This window comes from Puma concolor, chromosome C2 (assembly GCF_028749965.1).
Source record: "Puma concolor isolate L17-30 chromosome C2, mPumCon1.1.hap2, whole genome shotgun sequence".
Lineage (NCBI taxonomy): Eukaryota > Metazoa > Chordata > Mammalia > Carnivora > Felidae > Puma > Puma concolor.
Window position 1 is genome coordinate 64,866,559 of NC_141675.1, and position 19,171 is coordinate 64,885,729.

Below are 19,171 nucleotides of genomic sequence, written 5' to 3' on the forward strand. Positions count from 1 at the left end.
GTCACCTGTAAAAGCACAGATCATCATCAATGTTTATGGCTATACGTGCTGTTCTAGGTGAGTACTGAGCCGTCTTGACTTTGCCCTGGAGTTACCTGTGGACCATTATGAAATACAAGTGCCTGGGCCCCACTCCAGGAAATTCTGACCCAGCAAGTCTGGATGGAGTCCAGCTCCCTAGATTTTTGTAAAAGTCAAATGGTGATTTTGACGTGTAGTAAATGGCGAGATCTATGGTATACCTTGCAGGATGTGGTGGGTACTGTGGTGTGCTGCCTAAATGCCCTCACCATGGGCTCAAGACAGCACTCCCTTATGGAGAGTGCTGGCCGCTGGCTACTCACTCACAGTGAAGTCCTTCTCCGGGATTTGCACTCCTTGGTCAAAGGGACCTGCCTCACCCAAGGTCATGTTCCTCGAGTGGGCCTGTACCTGATGACTGGTTCAATGGGAAGAGGGGACATAAAGGCCCAACCCACTTAGGTGGCAACCCTGAAGGGGGTCTCAAATCTATCTGGCAATGAACTGAAGTTACGTGGTATGGGAGAAGGCACTGGCTTGGCAGTCCAAAGACTTGAGCTTAAAGCCATGTTCGCCTATTGTTGTTAGTGGCTTAGTCCAGCCACATCACCTCTTGAATCTTAGTTTTTAACTCTACATATGCGGACGGCAACAACAATAACAACAACAAGACTATATGATCTACTTTGAAGAGTATTTGTGAAGATTCAGTAACAGTATAAATATAAACCATAAATCACATAAAATACTGGTAGTTACTGTTATAAAATGTTCTTAGATCTAAAAACCCTCACATACTATGTTTAAAAAGAGGATATTAAAGTACCATGTTATGCTCAGAGTACAAAAATGTTTGAATTCCCAAATGGGTATGTACTTACCATTCTCTACTGCCTGTGTTTAATGAGTTGAAATAATAAAATGTAATGGTATTGTTTGTCTGTGTATTTTGCTGCTTCTACACAGAATTAAAATCAGCCGTAAAAAGAAGTAGCCTGGGAGCCAAGACAATTCAGTGGGGAAAGAACAGTCTTTTCAACAAACGGCCCTGGAACAAGTGAATATTCCTGTGCAAAAGAACGAAGTTGGACCCCTACCTCACATCATGTATGAAAAGTAACTCAAAATGAATCAAAGATCTAAGTAAGGGCTAAAATTACAAAATTCTCAGAAGAAAAGGCGTGTTAAGTCTTCATGGTCTTGGATTACGCAGTGATTTTGTAGCCCTGGCACCAAAGCAGAAGTGACAAAAGAAAAAACAGATCAACTAGACTTTATCAAAATGAAAAACTTGTGTTTCAAAAGGTAGTATGAAAAAAAAAAAGGTAGTATGAAGAAAGTAGAAAAGAAAACAGCCTGAATAGGAGAAAATACTTGCAAATCATAAATCTGATAGGACACTTGTATCTAGAATACATAAGAGAACTCTCACAACTCAACAATAAAAAGACAACCTAATTAAAAAATGGCCAAGAAATCTGAATATCTATTTATCCAGAGATAATACACGGAATGGCCAACTAACAAACAAAAATACTCAACATCATTCATTAGTCATTAGGTAAATTCAAACCAAACCCACAATGAGATATCATTTCACACCTATTAAGATGGTTATAATAAAAAAGAGAGGATAGTAGTTACTGGCAGTGATACAGAAGTTGGAGCCCTCATACACTATGGAAATATAAAATGGTGTAGCTGTTTTTGAAAATATTCTGGCAGTTTCTCAAAATGTTCAGCATAGAATTTCCATATAACCCTGCAATTCTACCCCTAGAATAATAAAGATATATCTGCATAAAAACTAATACATGATGTTTATAGCGGCATTAATCACAATTGCCAAACAGTGGAAACATCCCAAATGGATAAATAGAATGTGGTATATCCAGAAAATGGAATATTACCTGGCAATAAATATAAATGAAATACTGGTAACATTCTATAACATAGATGAGTCTTGGAAACATTAAATTAAGTGAAAGAAGTCAGTCACAAAGACCATATACTGTATGATTCCATTTAATATGAAATGCCCAGACCAGGCAAATCTATGGGGAAAGAAAATAGTTTAGTGGTTGCAAGGGGATAAGATAAGGGGAATTAGGTAGCGACTGCTAATAAATAAAGGGTTTCTTTCTGGGGTGATGAAATGTTCTAAAACTAAGTATTCTAAAAGTATACTAAAAATCACTGAATTGTACACTTTAAGTGGGTGGATTGTGTGGTCATACCTTAAAAACACTGCTATTTTAAAAATAATTCCATGAGCTGAAGAAATAGGACAGAGGGTAGCCAGAATTTAAATATAACTCATGGAAAAATATGATGACTATTTTGCTTTGATTTTTAAGTGAACACAGTAACTGTGTGCCATTAAATAAATCAAATCACAAGTCTAACGGCGTGGGAAAGAGACTGGCCAGGAAAAAATGACTGTGCCCTGGAAGAATTCAGATTCCTTCAAAAATGGACTCAAAATTCTCAGCCACTGAAATCAGACTGAAGGAACCAATAACCTACTGCTAGCTGACCCCAATTTATGCCTGCTAGGAAAAGACAGTATTTTAAAATGGGCTTTCAAAAGTCATTTTAGTAGTAAATGCAAGAATCATTTGCAGTGACCACTTTTACCAAAATGCCAAAATGTTACCTGTGAGCTTTCAGGATCCTCTGAGCAATGGCATCACCTATCTTGTTGAACACAACTTTGTCATCAGCACAACTTATGAAAAACTGGTTCTACGAGAAATAGAGTGATCCTATAAGTCTTTCTTATCTTAGTAAATATATATATATGGACAGTGTGCTATATTACGAACACTACATTGATATTACAAAAAATTTTTCACATAGCAGACATGTTCTTATTACTAAAATCATTTAGAAAAGTAAATGATGCCGAGAATAAGAGAAGCCTCTTCTCAACTCTGGGTCTCATGCACGTCTATGTAACACCACATCTAATACCTTAGTCAAATGGGAGGCTGCACTAGTATTTCATCATGTGAATTCTTTGTCACTTACATTTTGAGAAAGGGAGGAACATTCCAAATTTAATCAATAGGGATATTAGGTTTACAGATACATGTATTGTGCAAATGCTCACAATTTAAAATCCTATATTGGTAAGCATTCTGTTTCGTGCTAAGTTTACCTTTCTAGAAGGGTAGACGGCAGAATCCTGGTCTAATTTTCTCCATCCATCCTCTATTATCTCCTAGTATCTTCTCTTGCCTTGTCTCATTTGTTTGCCTCTCTTATTATTTCCGAACATCTATTTTAAGTAGCTTCAAATCTCTTTCACAAGTACGTTTCATATATATAAATAAACTAATAAAACGGAAAAAGAAATATTTTTCCTTTTTGCTCAAGTAATCTATACTATTCATTTACCTATAAAATATTCTTTAAAATTTTTACTAAAAAACTAGGGCAAGACATTATCATCATATTGGTATAAAAGATTTAGTTGCTGCATAAAGGGGATGTTAGTAATTAGGTACAAATATTATCACTACTACATATTTATATACACTGTTGTAATATATTTGTGATTTATAAGTCTAATCATCACAAAGTAATCTTTGCTAATCATCTTAAAGAGACATATAAGCAATGACTCAAACTATGGTTATCATCCCTTTGCAACATCATCACTTTTACTAGTTTACGTGTTTTTATACTTAAGTACAGAAGTCTGTAAACTGCCTCCATAAGACAAACTTACCAGAAGACATTGTGCGGGAATTCATTTGAGAATCCGTTTCCCCTTAAGGCATCAAATAAAAATTTCAGCGGCAACCAAACCATGTTTGTTTTTCTGAATTCATATTACAGAGAGGCTCAGCATTCCTCAGCTGTAAACATGGCCACATGCCATGGCCTGTTCTTCCTTTTTGGGGAGAGCAGGGTAAATGCCAACCACTTACCTCTGCTAGAGGTGTTAACCACAAGGTTTGTGTCCACAGCCATGTGTATCCACATGGCATTACTGACCTCATTTAAGACTGTGGTAGCATTAATAAGAAAGGCTGACTTAATGCTACTAAAAAGAGATAAAGCAAAAGGATTCTGGGTAATGGATGAGGCAGCCATTAATATCTTATATTGTTATGGTATAATTGTTGAAATTAATAATACTAATTGTATTAGTATTAATACAAAGCTCCAGACTTTGATATTCAGAGTCCTTTTTTTGTTGCATAGTCCCATCCAGAATACTGTATTGCATTTGGCCTGCTAATATTTGTAATCACTTCTCTTTCTCCAGGACTATGAAATAAATAGAGGTCTAATTCTCTCCTACTCACCCTTAGTGAGTAGTCACTGCATGGAAGGCAGAGGCCCAGACTCAATGGGAAGGAATATAGGGTTAGGATGATTTTCTCCAGGAAACTCATCTCCCTCCACATATTACAAAAGAAAAAAAAGTTCAATGGGAAAGACAAGACTAAAATAAAGACAAAAGATGTGCTCTGACTTACTTTTACATTATCGTGACTTTTTTTTTTCCTCAGGATTTTCTACATGCTCTGAGCTAGCTTTATATCTACTTTGAAGTTGAGTTAAGGTTCCCAATCTAAACCCAGTGTCTCTAGATTTTCTCCTATTCTCTGAACACAAACTCTGGCATCTGACAAAAGTTTTAAATGGTTCATAGAGGATTGAAGAAAATGGTACATGCCTTCAATATTCTCACATCTTTCTTTTCTATGTTCCTTTCCTTATACTCTCCCTATTCCAATATCGCCAAACCAGAGGCATCCAGTGGTCTCCATTTTTGTAAATTACCCTTGTATGTGCTCTCCTGAAGCAGCACACGCCTTACACTTGGACCCTCCAACTCAAGACAAGTAAAAAATGTACTCATCCATGTTATGGTATTTCTGGCTAATAATATCATAGTGAGTTGATACATTTTAATAACAAGAACTTGGGAGACTCCTATTAGAGTCCTGAGTTAATGAAAACACAAAGTGCATGTCAGGTATGCCGGGGAGGTAAAAATTCAGGTTACCTGAATTCACATCTCAACATAGGCTGATTAATGTAGCAGATCCTGAGTTTGGGGACCCTGCAGTGTCTGTGAGCTATTTATGGGAAGGCAGGTTGTCCTACTAGTTTACATGAGCAGGACTTACCTCTATGTAGATATAGTGCTTGCTGTTCTCTATCACATGGATATAAGCAGTATGGATGGACTCTTCATGGTACTTTATACCAGCCGACCAATCAGCAGCAGAGCGGAGCAACTGTAAGGCAGCAATCAGAAATGAGTAAACAATTGAGATGACACCAGATGTGTTAATACAATGAAATCAATCCTTTTTCTTCTACACAACCGAATGATTGTGTGTGAGTGGCGTGTGTGTCATGTGTGGGCCAAGTAGAGTAGATGGGTGGGAAACTGGTCCTTGGACATGATCCATAAGGAAGGAGCCCAGCTAGAAATCAAATCCTGAAAATATCCTCCTCCACCCAGAATTATTTTGTCAACACTGCAAACCACAAAGTGTGGTTTCTACCAAGAGTCTTTCAAAAGTAGCTCTTTTGGGGGCTATGAGTAGGGTGACCATTGGTATTCTTTTTCCATGATGGTTCCACAATTACTATTTATTAATAGTACCACCATTACTCTCCAAAGTGTCCTGGTTTGAGTCATGTGATATAGTCACCCTAGCTCTGACGTGATAATGTGCTGATTCCTTTTTCCCCAAATAGTGCTCAGATTAATACCTTTTAAAATGCCAATAGATTCATTTAGACATATAATCTTGACTGGGCTTTAATCGGCTGTCTGATTCTTGGTGTGCTTCTTCACTGTTCATCTTTCTCAGTCCTACTGCCTCCCTCTATTCAGACACTCACTTGCTCCCACCTGGATTACATCAAGAGCTTCCAGCTCAGGTGCCTGAGTATGTGTTAAGTACGCTGATACCTAGTGGGATCAGCTAGTTCAAAGCTTAGCCCAACCACTTTGTAGCTTTGATCCTGGTCAAGTTTCTCAACCTCCTGGTGCCTCATATTTCTGTTTTATTAAGTTGAATATCTATTTTATAGGGTTGTGGAGAGGATGAAATGAATCTCTGAGAAGTGTGCAGGAGGCCTGTTACCTAGTAGGTGGTATTGCTATTATTAATTAGAACGTTAGAGGATGCATTTGAGCTCTGGCAGATCATGTCAGAGATGCTGGACAGTACACTGGGGCTGTGCACAGGAGGGTGGTCTGGAGGACATGCAAACCTGCAGCACTAAGAACCACTGTTGGTCACTTTTCCAGCATTCTAACTATGCTTCAGTACAATATTAGGCATACAGTAGGTGCTCAATAAATATTATGTTAAGCATACAGTAGGTGCTCAGTAAATAGATACTTATTACTACTTCCTTGAGCAGTAGCATGACATTGCAGAAGAATCACTATTTGCTCCTCCTGATTTGAAATGAATATTGAAACTATCTCTCATGAGGTCAACTGAAATTGAAAATAAAAGAATGGCTCCACATTATTAGGAATGTATAAAGCAATCTAGTACATAATTGGTTTTATGTCTGTTATATATAAAAGTTGGTAAAATTCTTGATCTAATCAATAGCTTTAAAAATTGCCTCTATAACATTAATTAAATTCAAACTAGTACTTACTAACATCATCGATTATTTTATCCTCAAAATGTTATTCCTTTATTTACTATGAGGTATTTATTACAAAATAGTTTTCCTCGAAACATTTACTTAATTTTATCAGATGAATATGTACAGTTGGAAAATTTAATTGTGAACAGCAATAGGCAAATATCTCAAAAGAAAACTCATAATGGGGACACCTGGGTGGCTCAGTCGGTGAAGCGTCCCACTCTTGATTTCAGCTCAGGTCATGATCTCATGGTTCGTGAGTTCAAGCCCTGCAAAGGCTCTGCACTGACAGTGGAACCTGCTTGGAATTCTCTCTCTCTCTGCCTGTCTCTCTGCCCCTGCCCACTTGCTTTCTCTCTTTCTCTCTTTAAAAAAAAAAAAAAAAAAAAAAAAAAAAAACTCCTAAGGAAAATTTAAATAAATATGATCCACACGGGGAAAATACCTTGATTCATAATCTCTAAGGAACTGCATTATTGTCCATCAGTAGAAATAACACAGTGTTGAACAAATGGAAGTTTCCATTGTTAGTCCACTCAAATTTATGTTGAATCTTATTGCTAAGGGGCATAGCCCTGAAAATGCAGGCCACCTTGACAAGATTCTTACACTACACATAATGATTTGACTCTATATAACTCTGGGAACAATGTATGAAATTGCAGAGTATACTGGACAGATAGGAAATCTGGAGATCTGTGTTACACCTCTGCCCTTACTAGCTCTTTCCCCTTGAACAAGTCATTTTAATATCAGGGAGACTCGGTTTCCTCCACTGTACAACTGAGATATGAGATCTCTCTCTCTTTCTCTCTCTCTCTCTCTCTCTCCCCCTCCCTTCCTCCCACCCCCACACCCCACAGCTACTGGGTAAAAAAATAAATGTCATAACAAACACAAAAAGAAGTAGGTATGTGGCACATAGTATTTATTTGATTATGGGATTTCTACCTCTAAAAACTTCCAGGCAAAATTTATATACCATCCTTGGTGGTAACTTCTCAGTCTTCCCCTCAAATCCTGAAACCTTATACTTTTCTTTCCTTTCTCACTCTCAAAATTTGCCCCGATTCAAAGATTTAACAAACCATTAACATAAGATATAAATTGGGAGTGCCAAATAGGGTTCAAGTCTAATTAAAGTGGCTTCCTGGACAATTATGCTGAAAAGAGTCTCCCTTGGAACCAGAGACACTGGGGAGGGAAGCTAAGGTTGATGGCCAATGGCTGCCATGAAGGCAATGTATGCAGGTCATGTATTTACCATCTTTCCTGTGAAAGTAATGGTAAATGTTTCCGTTCATGGAAGCCTTTAAATGTTTAAAACAAACATATTTGTTTTTTGTAATGTTCATTTCTTTTTGAGAGGGGGTGCCAAGAGAGGAAGGGGGACAGAGGATCCAAGGCAGGTCCACACTGACAGCAGAAAGCCCGACGCGGGGCTCGAACTCACAAATTATGAGATCATGACCTGAGCCAAAGTTCGATGCTCAACCGACTGAGCCACCCAGGCGCCCCGAAAATAAGTATGTTTGTAAGCCAAAAGAAGAACGTGAAGGACAGCATAAGCAAGGTGGAGGGGAGCTCCCTAATGCCTATTAAACCTCAGCATGTGGAGGCTGCCCCCCTATACAGGGGGGTTCCACATTACCAATTCGATTGTCAGAGTCCAGACCTGCATTGTTGTCTCACCCTGAAAACTCATCTAACTTTAACAAGTCATCATTTTGTATTAAACTTGAACATATCTTTCAAGTGATACAAAGAAAAAGTAACTTGGGATTACTATTCATTTACTATTATCCTAATTAGTTAAAATCTATCACCACAAAAAATACTAAAAACACAGATTTCCCTTTGGTCCTGCCTCTACCCCTGAACCAGGGACCCTGAGGTGATCTATAAATCAGCTTGACCGCTTGAAACGCTTGATGGTCTAGAAAGCTTATAAAGAGCCACGTAGGTCAAACACATTGTGACTGACCAATTTTTTAAATTTAAGATTTACTCTTTTTAAATTTAAGATTTACTCTCCCCTTTTTCTTAACTGATCTGACCAACGTGGCCTGCATTTTTGTTTTAAACCAATGTAACGGAGACAAGCCTCAAACCCTTGCTCACACATGCAGAAATGGGCCTCATCTTATTCCCCACCCCAAGTACATACTGAGAATCAAATCTAACCCTCACTTTTGAAACCTCAAGTTTGGATACACAGTTTTAAAGTATATAAAAAGAGCATATTTCTAATTTTATGTTTTAGCCTCAAAACCGTAACTAGACCCAGTTATTTTCCATTGTACCATGTCCTATTTTTTTAGCTTTAAAGATAGCCTTCTCAGGTGAAATAGGTGAAGGGGATTAAGAGGTCAAACTTCTAATTATAAAATAAATAAGTCACATATGGTCAATGATACTGTAATAATGTTGTTCAGCGATACATGGTGACCATAGTTATCACGGTGAGTACTGAGTAATGTACAGAATGGTGGAATCACTTTGTAAAGACAGACAAAGAGACAGACAGATAGATAACCTTCTCTTTATCCACAAGCCCTGATCCCCTTATATACAGTGGGCCTAAGCTGAATATACAGAAGCCTCTTCTTGAAGGAAAACTTTCAAAACTTCCTTAGTATTTGTCCCAAGTTGCTTTTCTCTTACTATTATGCTTTGCTTCCCTATAAATTCAGCACATATCTTAATTTCTTTTTATTTCCCTAAACTCCCAAGTCAATCATGGACCAGAGACTGCTAGGACCAGAGCACTTTTCATATGTCTCTCAAGCAGAGGTCACTGGTGGCCTGGGCCAGGAGACCAGGGAGGCACTCAGACTGTTGGCCCTCACTCTGCCAGTCCATACTGAGGGCACAGCAGGCCAGGAGCACCAAGAAATAGGAATTAGTTCAAGAATTTGCCTCATACTATCAGGCTCTTCCTTCCGGGATTGAAGGAGATAATCCTCAAAAAGCTCAATGCAGTGCTGGACAGGGAGTAAACATTCCTCTCTCACGGGGCTTCTGCAGCCAAGTAGCAAGTACAGAAATGCTACTGCATGAAGACCCAGTCCATAAATGGAAAACAGCTTCCATGTTAGGAAACTGCCTTAGAAGTAAGTTAAGTGGCTTTCTTTTTATCCTCACCTACCTACTTTATTTTTTCACAATACAAAACATCTTGTGGTCCTTTGAAATCTACATTGATTCCTACATGGACAGCCTTTGGAGAGTCATTTGGCCATTCTCCCCAAGTGCAGAAACACATTTTTCCAGTAATATAATTTGGATGTCATTCACACTTGCCTGTTTAGTTTCTTTTCTGTTTAATGTATTTTTTAACAGACAAAGAGATCAAAGACCTAACTCCAGTGGAATTATTTCCCTCAATTTGGCAGCACTTCCCAACAATGACTGTCTAAGGGATAGCTTTTCTGCACGAAGCTGCCCAATTTAATAAAAAAAGATTGTTCCCTATATTGATTCCATATTGATGCCAATTTGGCATCAGGCTTTTCTTTTACCTTAATAGACATGTCGAATGTCTTCTGTCTAGGTCATTTACCTGAAGTGGCAGTGATAGCATTCAGGAATCTAGTTTGTTCTTTTTAGGGAGAAAACAAGTTCTTTTATACAGTCTATGCATAAGCAGTTTCAGAACTGTCTTTCCTCCAATTCTCTGCCCCATGCCTTTCTCCTGCTTTGTCTTCTCTCAATGTTCTTGGCAGGCTTCTGAGAATGCCCAGCTCTGAGGGGAAACACCCAAGATTATTCTAAAAGTGCTGGTGGAAGTTGCTGAAGTCAGCATGAATTCTTTTCTTCTTTCCCCTCGCCTCCCCTCGCCTCTCCTTTCTTTTTTTCAGTAGCAGAAATCTGTGTTGGTGGGGGCAGGCCTGGCTCCAGTCTCCTGGGCAGGCTGTGGCAAGACTTCTGTAACGGCTATGTGTCAGGGCTGGTGTGGAATCACCAAGGATGGTTGGACCCAATGGTTGTGTGTCAAAAAAATTAAATAATCGGGTTCCCTTTTTCCAATAAAAAACACAAATTGACCCTATGATTTATCTACTTTATTATGTCAAATGCTTCTCTCCCCTTCAATAAATACATGGTATAAAGACTTTGTATCCAGAAGTAGCCTAGCAACCCATCCAGAAAAATGTCAACTTCTTTGTTCCAAAGTCTTGAAAACACTAGGGAAAGCTTGAAGACTGAAGGTAGTATCGATATAATCCACAATGAGTGCACTTCCTCTAAGTAGTTTGCATGGGTTTGCTTATTTAGCCATCACCACAACCCTATGAAGCAGAGACTATTATGGTCTCTGTTTTATTGATGAAGAAAATGCAAACAGAGATGGGAAGTATTTTCCCAAGGTTGCACAGCTAGCATGTAGCAAATCTAGGCTTTGCACCCAGTCTGACTCTAGATTCCACCTCTTCCCCTTGCTCCAGCCCCTTGCTCCCTTTGAGTTAATTAACCTTGTGGTCTCTAAATTATATTATGAACAATAAACTATGTTAGAAATCATATTAAAATTTGTTAAAAAGAATAGCCCTATGGCTCAGTCAGTTAAGCATCCAACTTCGGCTCAGGTCATGCTCTCGCAGCTCACGAGTTTGAGCCCCACATCGGGCTCTGTGCTGACAGCTCAGGGCCGGGAGCGTGCTTCAGATTCCCTATCTCCCTCTCTCTCTGCCCCTCCCCTGCTCATGCTCAGTCTCTTCTCTCCCTCTCTCTCAGAAACAAACATTAAATTAAAAGTTTAAAAAGAATAGCCCTAAGAAAGAACTTTACTAAACAGTGTTAAATTTCTCAACCAAGAGTATGTAAGAGTTATATGGCCACTGCCACACAATAGCTGAGAGAGTGGAGGGTCTAGAAATAGGACAATAAACCCTTTAAAAATCAAGTTGCTGGGGTGCCTGGGTGGTTCAGTCAGTTAAGCATCTGACTTTGGCTCAGGTCATGATCTCACAGTTCATGGGTTCGAGCCCCACATCAGGCTCTGTGTGGACAGCTCAGAACCTGGAGCCTGCTTTGGATTCTGTATCTCCCTCTCTCTCTGCCTCTCCCCCGCTCCTGCTCTGTGTCCCTCTCTCTCTTTCTATCAAAAATAAATAAACATTAAAAAAATTTTTTTTCAATTAAAAAAAAAAATCAAGTTGCCTACTTCACAACCAGGTCCTATCTCCTGGCTCCCTCCTGGGTTCTCTGGAAAACCAGGGATTCAGCCAGATTATTGCCTTTGGCCTCTAAGCTCCATACACTCATGACTTGAAAACAATAATGTCTAGACAAGATGAATAACGTTTAGAGACAGTAAATGTGAAGTGAAACAACACCGTGGTCAGAACTTTACGGGAAAGGAGAAACGGAGCAGGGTCACTTCTTTTCTTTTTTTTTTGGTTTTTGGTCATCTCAGACTTTCCTGACTTCAAAAAGTTGCACTGTCTGGCTGCGTCCACTGTTTTCACAATTGAACTTATTTTGGCAGGTCTGAAAAACAACTCCTGGCAGCCAGTAGAGACCCAGGTTTTGTGAGTTCTAACACTTGAAATTGTGGGGGGAGTCCTCTTTAAGAAAAGGAACACGAATTTATAAATGCAAACTTTGTAGATGCTAGAATGAAAGTCACAGCCTCCTTCCTGGTCTCCTTGCTTCCGCTCTCTTTCTAATCTAAGTTCTTCCCATGTAAAAACTTTAGGTCCCAAAGTGTGTTTGTTCAGAGATGGAAATAGACATGCGACAAAATGAGAGAGATCCTCTGTCAATTTAGCTTGGGAAGTTTCTCACAGCACATTCATTCCTAGTGATTCCATGCTGCATATTAGCATAACAAAGGCACTAAGAAATTCTGGGTTTGAAAAATCTGCAAAAATTTATCTGTCCGTGAAATCTTTTTTTGTGGAAGAGCTATTAGCATTTCACGAGAAAACTGGGTTTGTAAGATTCTGATCTAAGTTAATTTTCATAAAGCATTCCTGTATCGTGCTTCTCCCTGGATGAAAAATAAGTTCCAATGTTCATTTATGCCTCCAGGATCGGGTCCAAATTAACCAGGTCAGTAGTCCAGGGCATCCCTAATCTGGCCTTATGCCACCTCAACTTCATCCACTCCCTCTTCAAGAGCAAATGGCCTGCGGCAGTCAGTTCCCCCATGGATGAGCAGGCAGGCTTATCCCTTACAGGAGACACCCACACAGTTCTCTCACTCTTACTGCCGAACTCTCAGGCTGGCATTTAGTCCTAGGCCACACCTAGCATTGTTAACTGAATATTTCCACGTGGCAGCTTTCTCTCCCTCAGCTAACTATGTTTCCAGAGGCAGAGAACTTTTGTCTTCCTCAGCACTCAAGTATGCATTGATGACTTCACTGTGCAAACAGATGGCACTTAATAAACATATGTTGCCTGAATAAATGCGTTAATGAGTAAGTCTTGGTGGACTTCCTTTCAAATCAATTGGCTTTACAGGTTTCTGAGTCCAGGCCAACCAGAGCAGATTGAGGATGAACATACAAGCGTATCAGGAGATATCACAGATCCAGCCCCACCTCTAACACCATATCCAGTGATGCAGAGAAGTGACTTAAGGGAGACATTTTATAGACTAGACCATGCAGAGTAACTATGTACCTTGCTGGGGGGACCAGATGAGAATATGTAAAACAGGGCTTTAACGAGGGATAGTAGAAGATGTAGGTACATGCAACATTGGATAAAACTTCCTTTGCTCATCACAAAAATGTACAATTCCCAGAAATTCCTTTTTAACAGATGCTTAATTAGCATCTGCTGACTTTGATAAGTTGATCACTGAGTCAATTTTAATGCCGTCTCAAATCTTAAATTATCTTATTTTCTTAACATGAAGGCTCCTATTTTATCTTATAGCATGGGTAATTCTTCCCTCCAAGTAGAATAAAATTAAACAGGTTCATAAAATATTCATTAACTTACATATGAATGCATATATATATATCTGTGCCTCTAAGCTTAAATTAGTTGTCGCCTATAGCCTGGGATAACTAAATATTCTCTCAAGTGGCTTATCTTTTTGATGGTTCTATTATTTGATCTATGGCCTGAAAGTCTTTTTACTTCTTAAATACAAATACCTCTACTTGTATATAGTACAAAGTAACTAATTTAGGCATTTCATTCATATATATAATCATATTCACTAGAGTCCATGGCCAGATTCTATAAATCCACATTAGCGATGCCAGGAGCAGACTGTTGGATCTTTACTTAAACAATACTTTTGATGCTGATAGTGATGACCTTGAACAAATAGCAATGCCAAAGGTGGCCCATCCGAGCTCTGCCCCTGATGATCTCATTTACTTGAGCTGGGGTAACAATGGACCATAACAGCATTTCAAGCTCCGACTCTACTGGCAACCAACTAGCTGGTGACCCCAGACAAGTCCCCTAGCCCCACTGGGTCTTAATTTTCCAATTTGTAGTTTGAGATGGCTAGATGGGATATGGTAAAATTATGCGACTCCAATAAGCAAATTCCATGTTCTATTAAAAACGCCTCTAAAAGGCTTTTGGTTAATTAGGGAACTAAAATTAGACTGACCTATAATTAGCTTCTTAGATATGAAGTACCAGCCACCTTCCTGGTGCTTAACTGGTATCAGTCCCAGGTTTACTGCATGTCAGGTTGCTAGAGTCACTTCAGGAGGAATTACAGGACAAGCCTTTCCTTGACTGGTCTTTTCTACGGCTATTTATTTCCTCATTTTCCAATTATGAACACATTTATTAGAATCCTTGTGACATAAAGATTTCTTCATTTACATGTAAACTTAAAACATTTTTGAGGGAACCAAGACCAGGCCCTTTATAGCAAATGTTATAAATGGAGGACAAAGAAACTTTTAAACATATTTTGTAAAAGTAGGTGAGTTATTCCAGATTGATTAACCCTTTTTTTTTTTTAAAGTTTTACTTTTGAACGTTTTTTATTTATTTTTGGGACAGAGAGAGACAGAGCATGAACGGGGGAGGGGCAGAGAGAGAGGGAGACACAGAATCGGAAACAGGCCCCAAGCCATCAGCCCAGAGCCTGACGCGGGGCTCGAACTCACAGACCGCGAGATTGTGACCTGGCTGAAGTCGGACGCTTAACCAACTGCGCCACCCAGGCGCCCCTGATTAACCCTTTTAAGTCATTTTGCAACCCACCAGTGATAATACCAAACATATTAAAAAAAAGAAGAAGCAAAAAGACAGAAATATAAATTTTTTTTGAGCATTTGATGTTTTTACAGTTTATGAAAGATTATATAGATTAAGAATGCACATGCTTTTGGGGCACCTGCGTGGCTCAGTCAGTTAAGCATCTGACTTCAGCTCGGGTCATGATCTCACGGTTCACGGGTTCAAGCCCCGCATCGGGCTCTGTGCGGACAGCTCAGAGCCTGGAGCCTGCCTCAGATTCTGTGTCTCCTTCTCTCTCTGCCCCTCCCAGCTCATGCTCTCTCTTCCTCTCAAAATTAAATAAACATTAAAAAAATAATCAAAAAAAGAATGAATATGCTTTCTGTGAGACACTCTCATAAGGGACATGCTTCCTAATGATTGTTTTATATCAGCTGAGAAAATTATCAATCACCTACCATGTGTAAGACTCTATGACAGCTACAGTGGGAGGAATAGAGGCATAAAGGACATGAGTGTGTCACTAAAGAAACTGATAATACAGATGAAATAAGATGGACATGTAAATATAATGATGAACACCCCACAGTATAGAATAAAAGACGAGTGACAGATGTAACACGGGCTGAGGAAGGAAAAATGTGCATTGATCATATTTATAAAAGAGCTCTAGGGGCGCCTGGGTGGCGCAGTCGGTTAAGCTTCTGACTTCAGCCAGGTCACGATCTCGCGGTCCGTGAGTTCGAGCCCCGCGTCAGGCTCTGGGCTGATGGCTCAGAGCCTGGAGCCTGTTTCCGATTCTGTGTCTCCCTCTCTCTCTGCCCCTCCCCCGTTCATGCTCTGTGTCTCTCTGTCCCAAAAATAAATAAACGTTGGAAAAAAAATTAAAAAAAAAAAAGAGCTCTAAAAAGAGGATAAATGGAATAGATTTTTAAACAGGAAATATAATACTAAGTTTTACAAGACCTATTCAGATATGTTTTGGAGTGGCACTCACTGAAAACTATGAAGCCAATGTACTAGGCACTTGATCTAATAAGAGTTAAGTCTACCCAGGAGCATTTGGTGTAAAAGAAAAGCCAGACTTACCTGTACATTGGCATGGACAGACCCAGGCACTTGATATTTCAGCTCATGGGCTGTTGTTTGAGATTTTGGAAGCAGAAAAGGATACGAAAGGGACCGATACTTTGATTTCATTATCTAAAATGAAGAAAAACAGATAAAAAAAAAAAAAAAAAAAAGATCCAGATGAGAAAATAGCTCCATTCCTCCCTACTTTTGTGATTATAAAAGAAATTAAGATTCATTTGAAAAAGACAAATGTTAACAGTGAACGTTTCTAGTTGAAGAGGCAATAGATGATTTATTTTTGTGCTCGTTCCATTTTCCAGTGGCAGAGAACTCCTTTTTCCCTTCCTCCTTTACCTTTTGGAGTAAGGCATCTACTGTTTTATTTTATTTTTTTTATTTTTTTTTTATTTTTTTTTTCAACGTTTATTTATTTTTGGGACAGAGAGAGACAGAGCATGAACAGGGGAGGGGCAGAGAGAGAGGGAGACACAGAATCGGAAACAGGCTCCAGGCTCTGAGCCATCAGCCCAGAGCCCGACGTGGGGCTCGAACTCCCGGACCGCGAGATCGTGACCTGGCTGAAGTCGGACGCTTAACCGACTGCGCCACCCAGGCGCCCCTACTGTTTTATATTTTTAAAGAAAGCCTAAGTGTCATCTAGAGTTATAGAGGTATATAATTCCAAAAATTGTATTTTTTTTGTAAACTGATTTCTTACTATGTTGTGGTTTTTGTAAACTGATTTCTTACTGTCCTGTCACAGCAATGTATAACTGTATATTATATTTTAATAATTTCACAAGAAAATTATATAGAAGAACCATAGGTCATAAATTCCTATTGATGTGCACTTCAGTTATTTCCCATTTTCTCAGAATTATTAGAAGCAATGTCCAAATAAATTACCTTGTTGAATTACTTTTTAACGTAAGTACCCAAAAAAGATTTTCTGAGATAAAGGTTGTATACTTTTTTTTTTAATTTTTTTTTTTTTTTAGCGTTTATTTATTTTTGAGACAGAGAGAAACAGAGTATGAACAGGGGAGGGGCAGAGAGAGAGGGAGACACAGAATCTGAAATGGGCTGTCAGCACAGAGCCCGACGCAGGGCTCGAACTCACGGACCATGAGATCATGACCTGAGCCGAAGTCGGACGCTTAACCAACTGAGCCACCCAGGCGCCCTAAGGTTGTATACTTTTTAAAAAGTTTTTTGGGGCTTACCAATTTATCCCGCCAGGAACAGAGTATACAAGCAACAGAAATCCCCAAACCAATCACAGATACTAGCAGGTTAAAAGTAATGTCCCTTCATTTATTCATTCATGCTCCCTTAATTTTGGTTCAAAATATTTCCATTATTTCTAAGAGGTTATTAAGTTTATGTAAACGAAAGCTCACGTTAATGAAAAATAAGGGGAGACTCTAAGCTGTTGATAAAATAATTTTGTCCCAAATTATCAAGGACGCTAATGCCTTGTCATAATTCATAGTAAACAAAATGGAAGCTTAATGACACCAGGATGGTAGGCACTTGAGTTCTTCCTCTATGTAATGAAGGCGTACTAAAGACGTCACAGTCTGGACAAAAGGAAAATGGCTCTATCTTCTCACGCTGCTTCCCTTTGCTCAGAATCTCCTTCCAGAAGCCTGGACCAGTATGAACCCAGTACAACGCCAGGACGAGAAGGACTTGAAAGCTCGAGCTCTTTCCTCCAAACAAGGCCCTTGCCCCCTACAACAGCCTTCTAGGTGACCATCAGTCCAAACCAGATGCTTAATCAACACTGAGCATCCAAAATGTTAAAAAGATCACAATAGGCCCTGAAAGTAGCATCTATCTCTCCGTGCTTCGAATTGCCTGTGGTGTGAAAGTTTAGGGACATTTTCTTTTTCTTTTGCCCACAGACCCCGGCGCTCTGGCAACCGGGCACTGAAGAGCAGACGGGCCACCACAGCCCCTTCTTGCCAACCCTCTGGGCTCCTCCTCTTCCAGGCTATTTCTCTTCACGTGGACTGAATCATGATAAAACCATCCACCTACCTTCGTGAAGTTCCAGCGCTGGATGAAGTGACGTGCTACGTCACGAGCTGCCTTCCCGTGAACTGCAGAGGCAATGTCATGCCATGGCATCCGGGGAGTGGAGTGCCTGTCAATGAAATCTGCCCAGGTGCCCCGGGCAAGGATCATCACTAACTTCTGTGCCACAGACACAGCCATCTGATTCCAGCACTCACCCCAACCATGATATGTAAAAGGAAACATGGTAATGTTCACTATGCGTATATTACTTGGCTTGGGTAGAACAATACCTTTATAGCCAAGAAAAACATAGCTATCTATTACATTGAGGAGCACGGTCCCCCAAGTTCCTCCCCCAACAGGTTTCCATTTCACTTAGTACAACATAATCACTAGTCAAGGCAAGATGTGAATTGGTGTAAATTATCTAAGGCTGTGTAGTTAATATTACATTTTTCTTCTAAATCCTGTTGAAATAACCTCAGGCTGTATATACAGTTCTGTCTTTCTCTTCTCTTAGACACATAAGCACAGTGATAATCTGAAAATGGGTCATTTTAATGCTGGAAGATGAAGATGATAAGCAGAAAAGGAGATCAAAGGAAGTCACCTCTTGCAGAATTACAGATTATTACCCCCCAAATATGCCTTGATGGAACCTGGAGGTTTCAAACAGTAAGCTATGTTTCATGCTCTTTTCTTATTATACTTACAAGGAAATGTCCTTGTGTATATGACTGGATCATAGTCCCCAAAGTTTTACCAAATATTCAAAACAAAATAAAGCAGAATAAAGGACATTATATCCTGTACATGCATACTTGCTGAGATGCTGACAAGTAAAAGACAAAACACAAGCAGCCACCCACGACCATGGTACTCACCAGCAAAAGGTTTATCAAGTTGAACCCAGTCTTTGAAGACAAAATTGCAGTAGTCTTTTCCATGCCAGAACCTGGTTTCCCCATGGAGCTCTCCCATGCCTGTCTGTAAACTGCGGAGGGAGCTGGTGTCTGTGAAGGCAGCAGAGACTGTGTTCAGGTGGGCCCCAGGGAGGGAGGCTCACGTCTCATTTATTGAATGGCTAGAGACTTCCGAACTGTTATCTTTAAGCCTTGGAACTAGGGTAGCATGTGTTCATTCTATCTGAGGCTGTGGGCTGGTGAGGTTTCATAATCCATACGAGTTTACCATTAGTGAGTAGTGGGGGCTATAACCAGGTTCATTACTTGACAATGAAATT

General features: G+C 39.6%; 1 protein-coding gene across 7 annotated transcripts in view; it reads right to left on the reverse strand.

Moving 5' to 3' along the window:
- Positions 1-19,171, reverse strand: part of PLD1 (phospholipase D1) — a 208,849-nt gene that overhangs the window by 51,910 nt on the left and 137,768 nt on the right. For all 7 annotated transcript variants that reach the window (XM_025914090.2, XM_086674719.1, XM_086674720.1 and 4 more), the window contains 5 exons: positions 18,813-18,941; positions 17,950-18,068; positions 15,922-16,035; positions 5,169-5,279; positions 2,678-2,766 (listed from right to left, as the gene is read on the reverse strand). In XM_025914090.2, the coding sequence (XP_025769875.1) occupies positions 2,678-2,766; positions 5,169-5,279; positions 15,922-16,035; positions 17,950-18,068; positions 18,813-18,941 (562 nt within the window). The remainder of the gene's footprint in view (positions 1-2,677; positions 2,767-5,168; positions 5,280-15,921; positions 16,036-17,949; positions 18,069-18,812; positions 18,942-19,171) is intronic.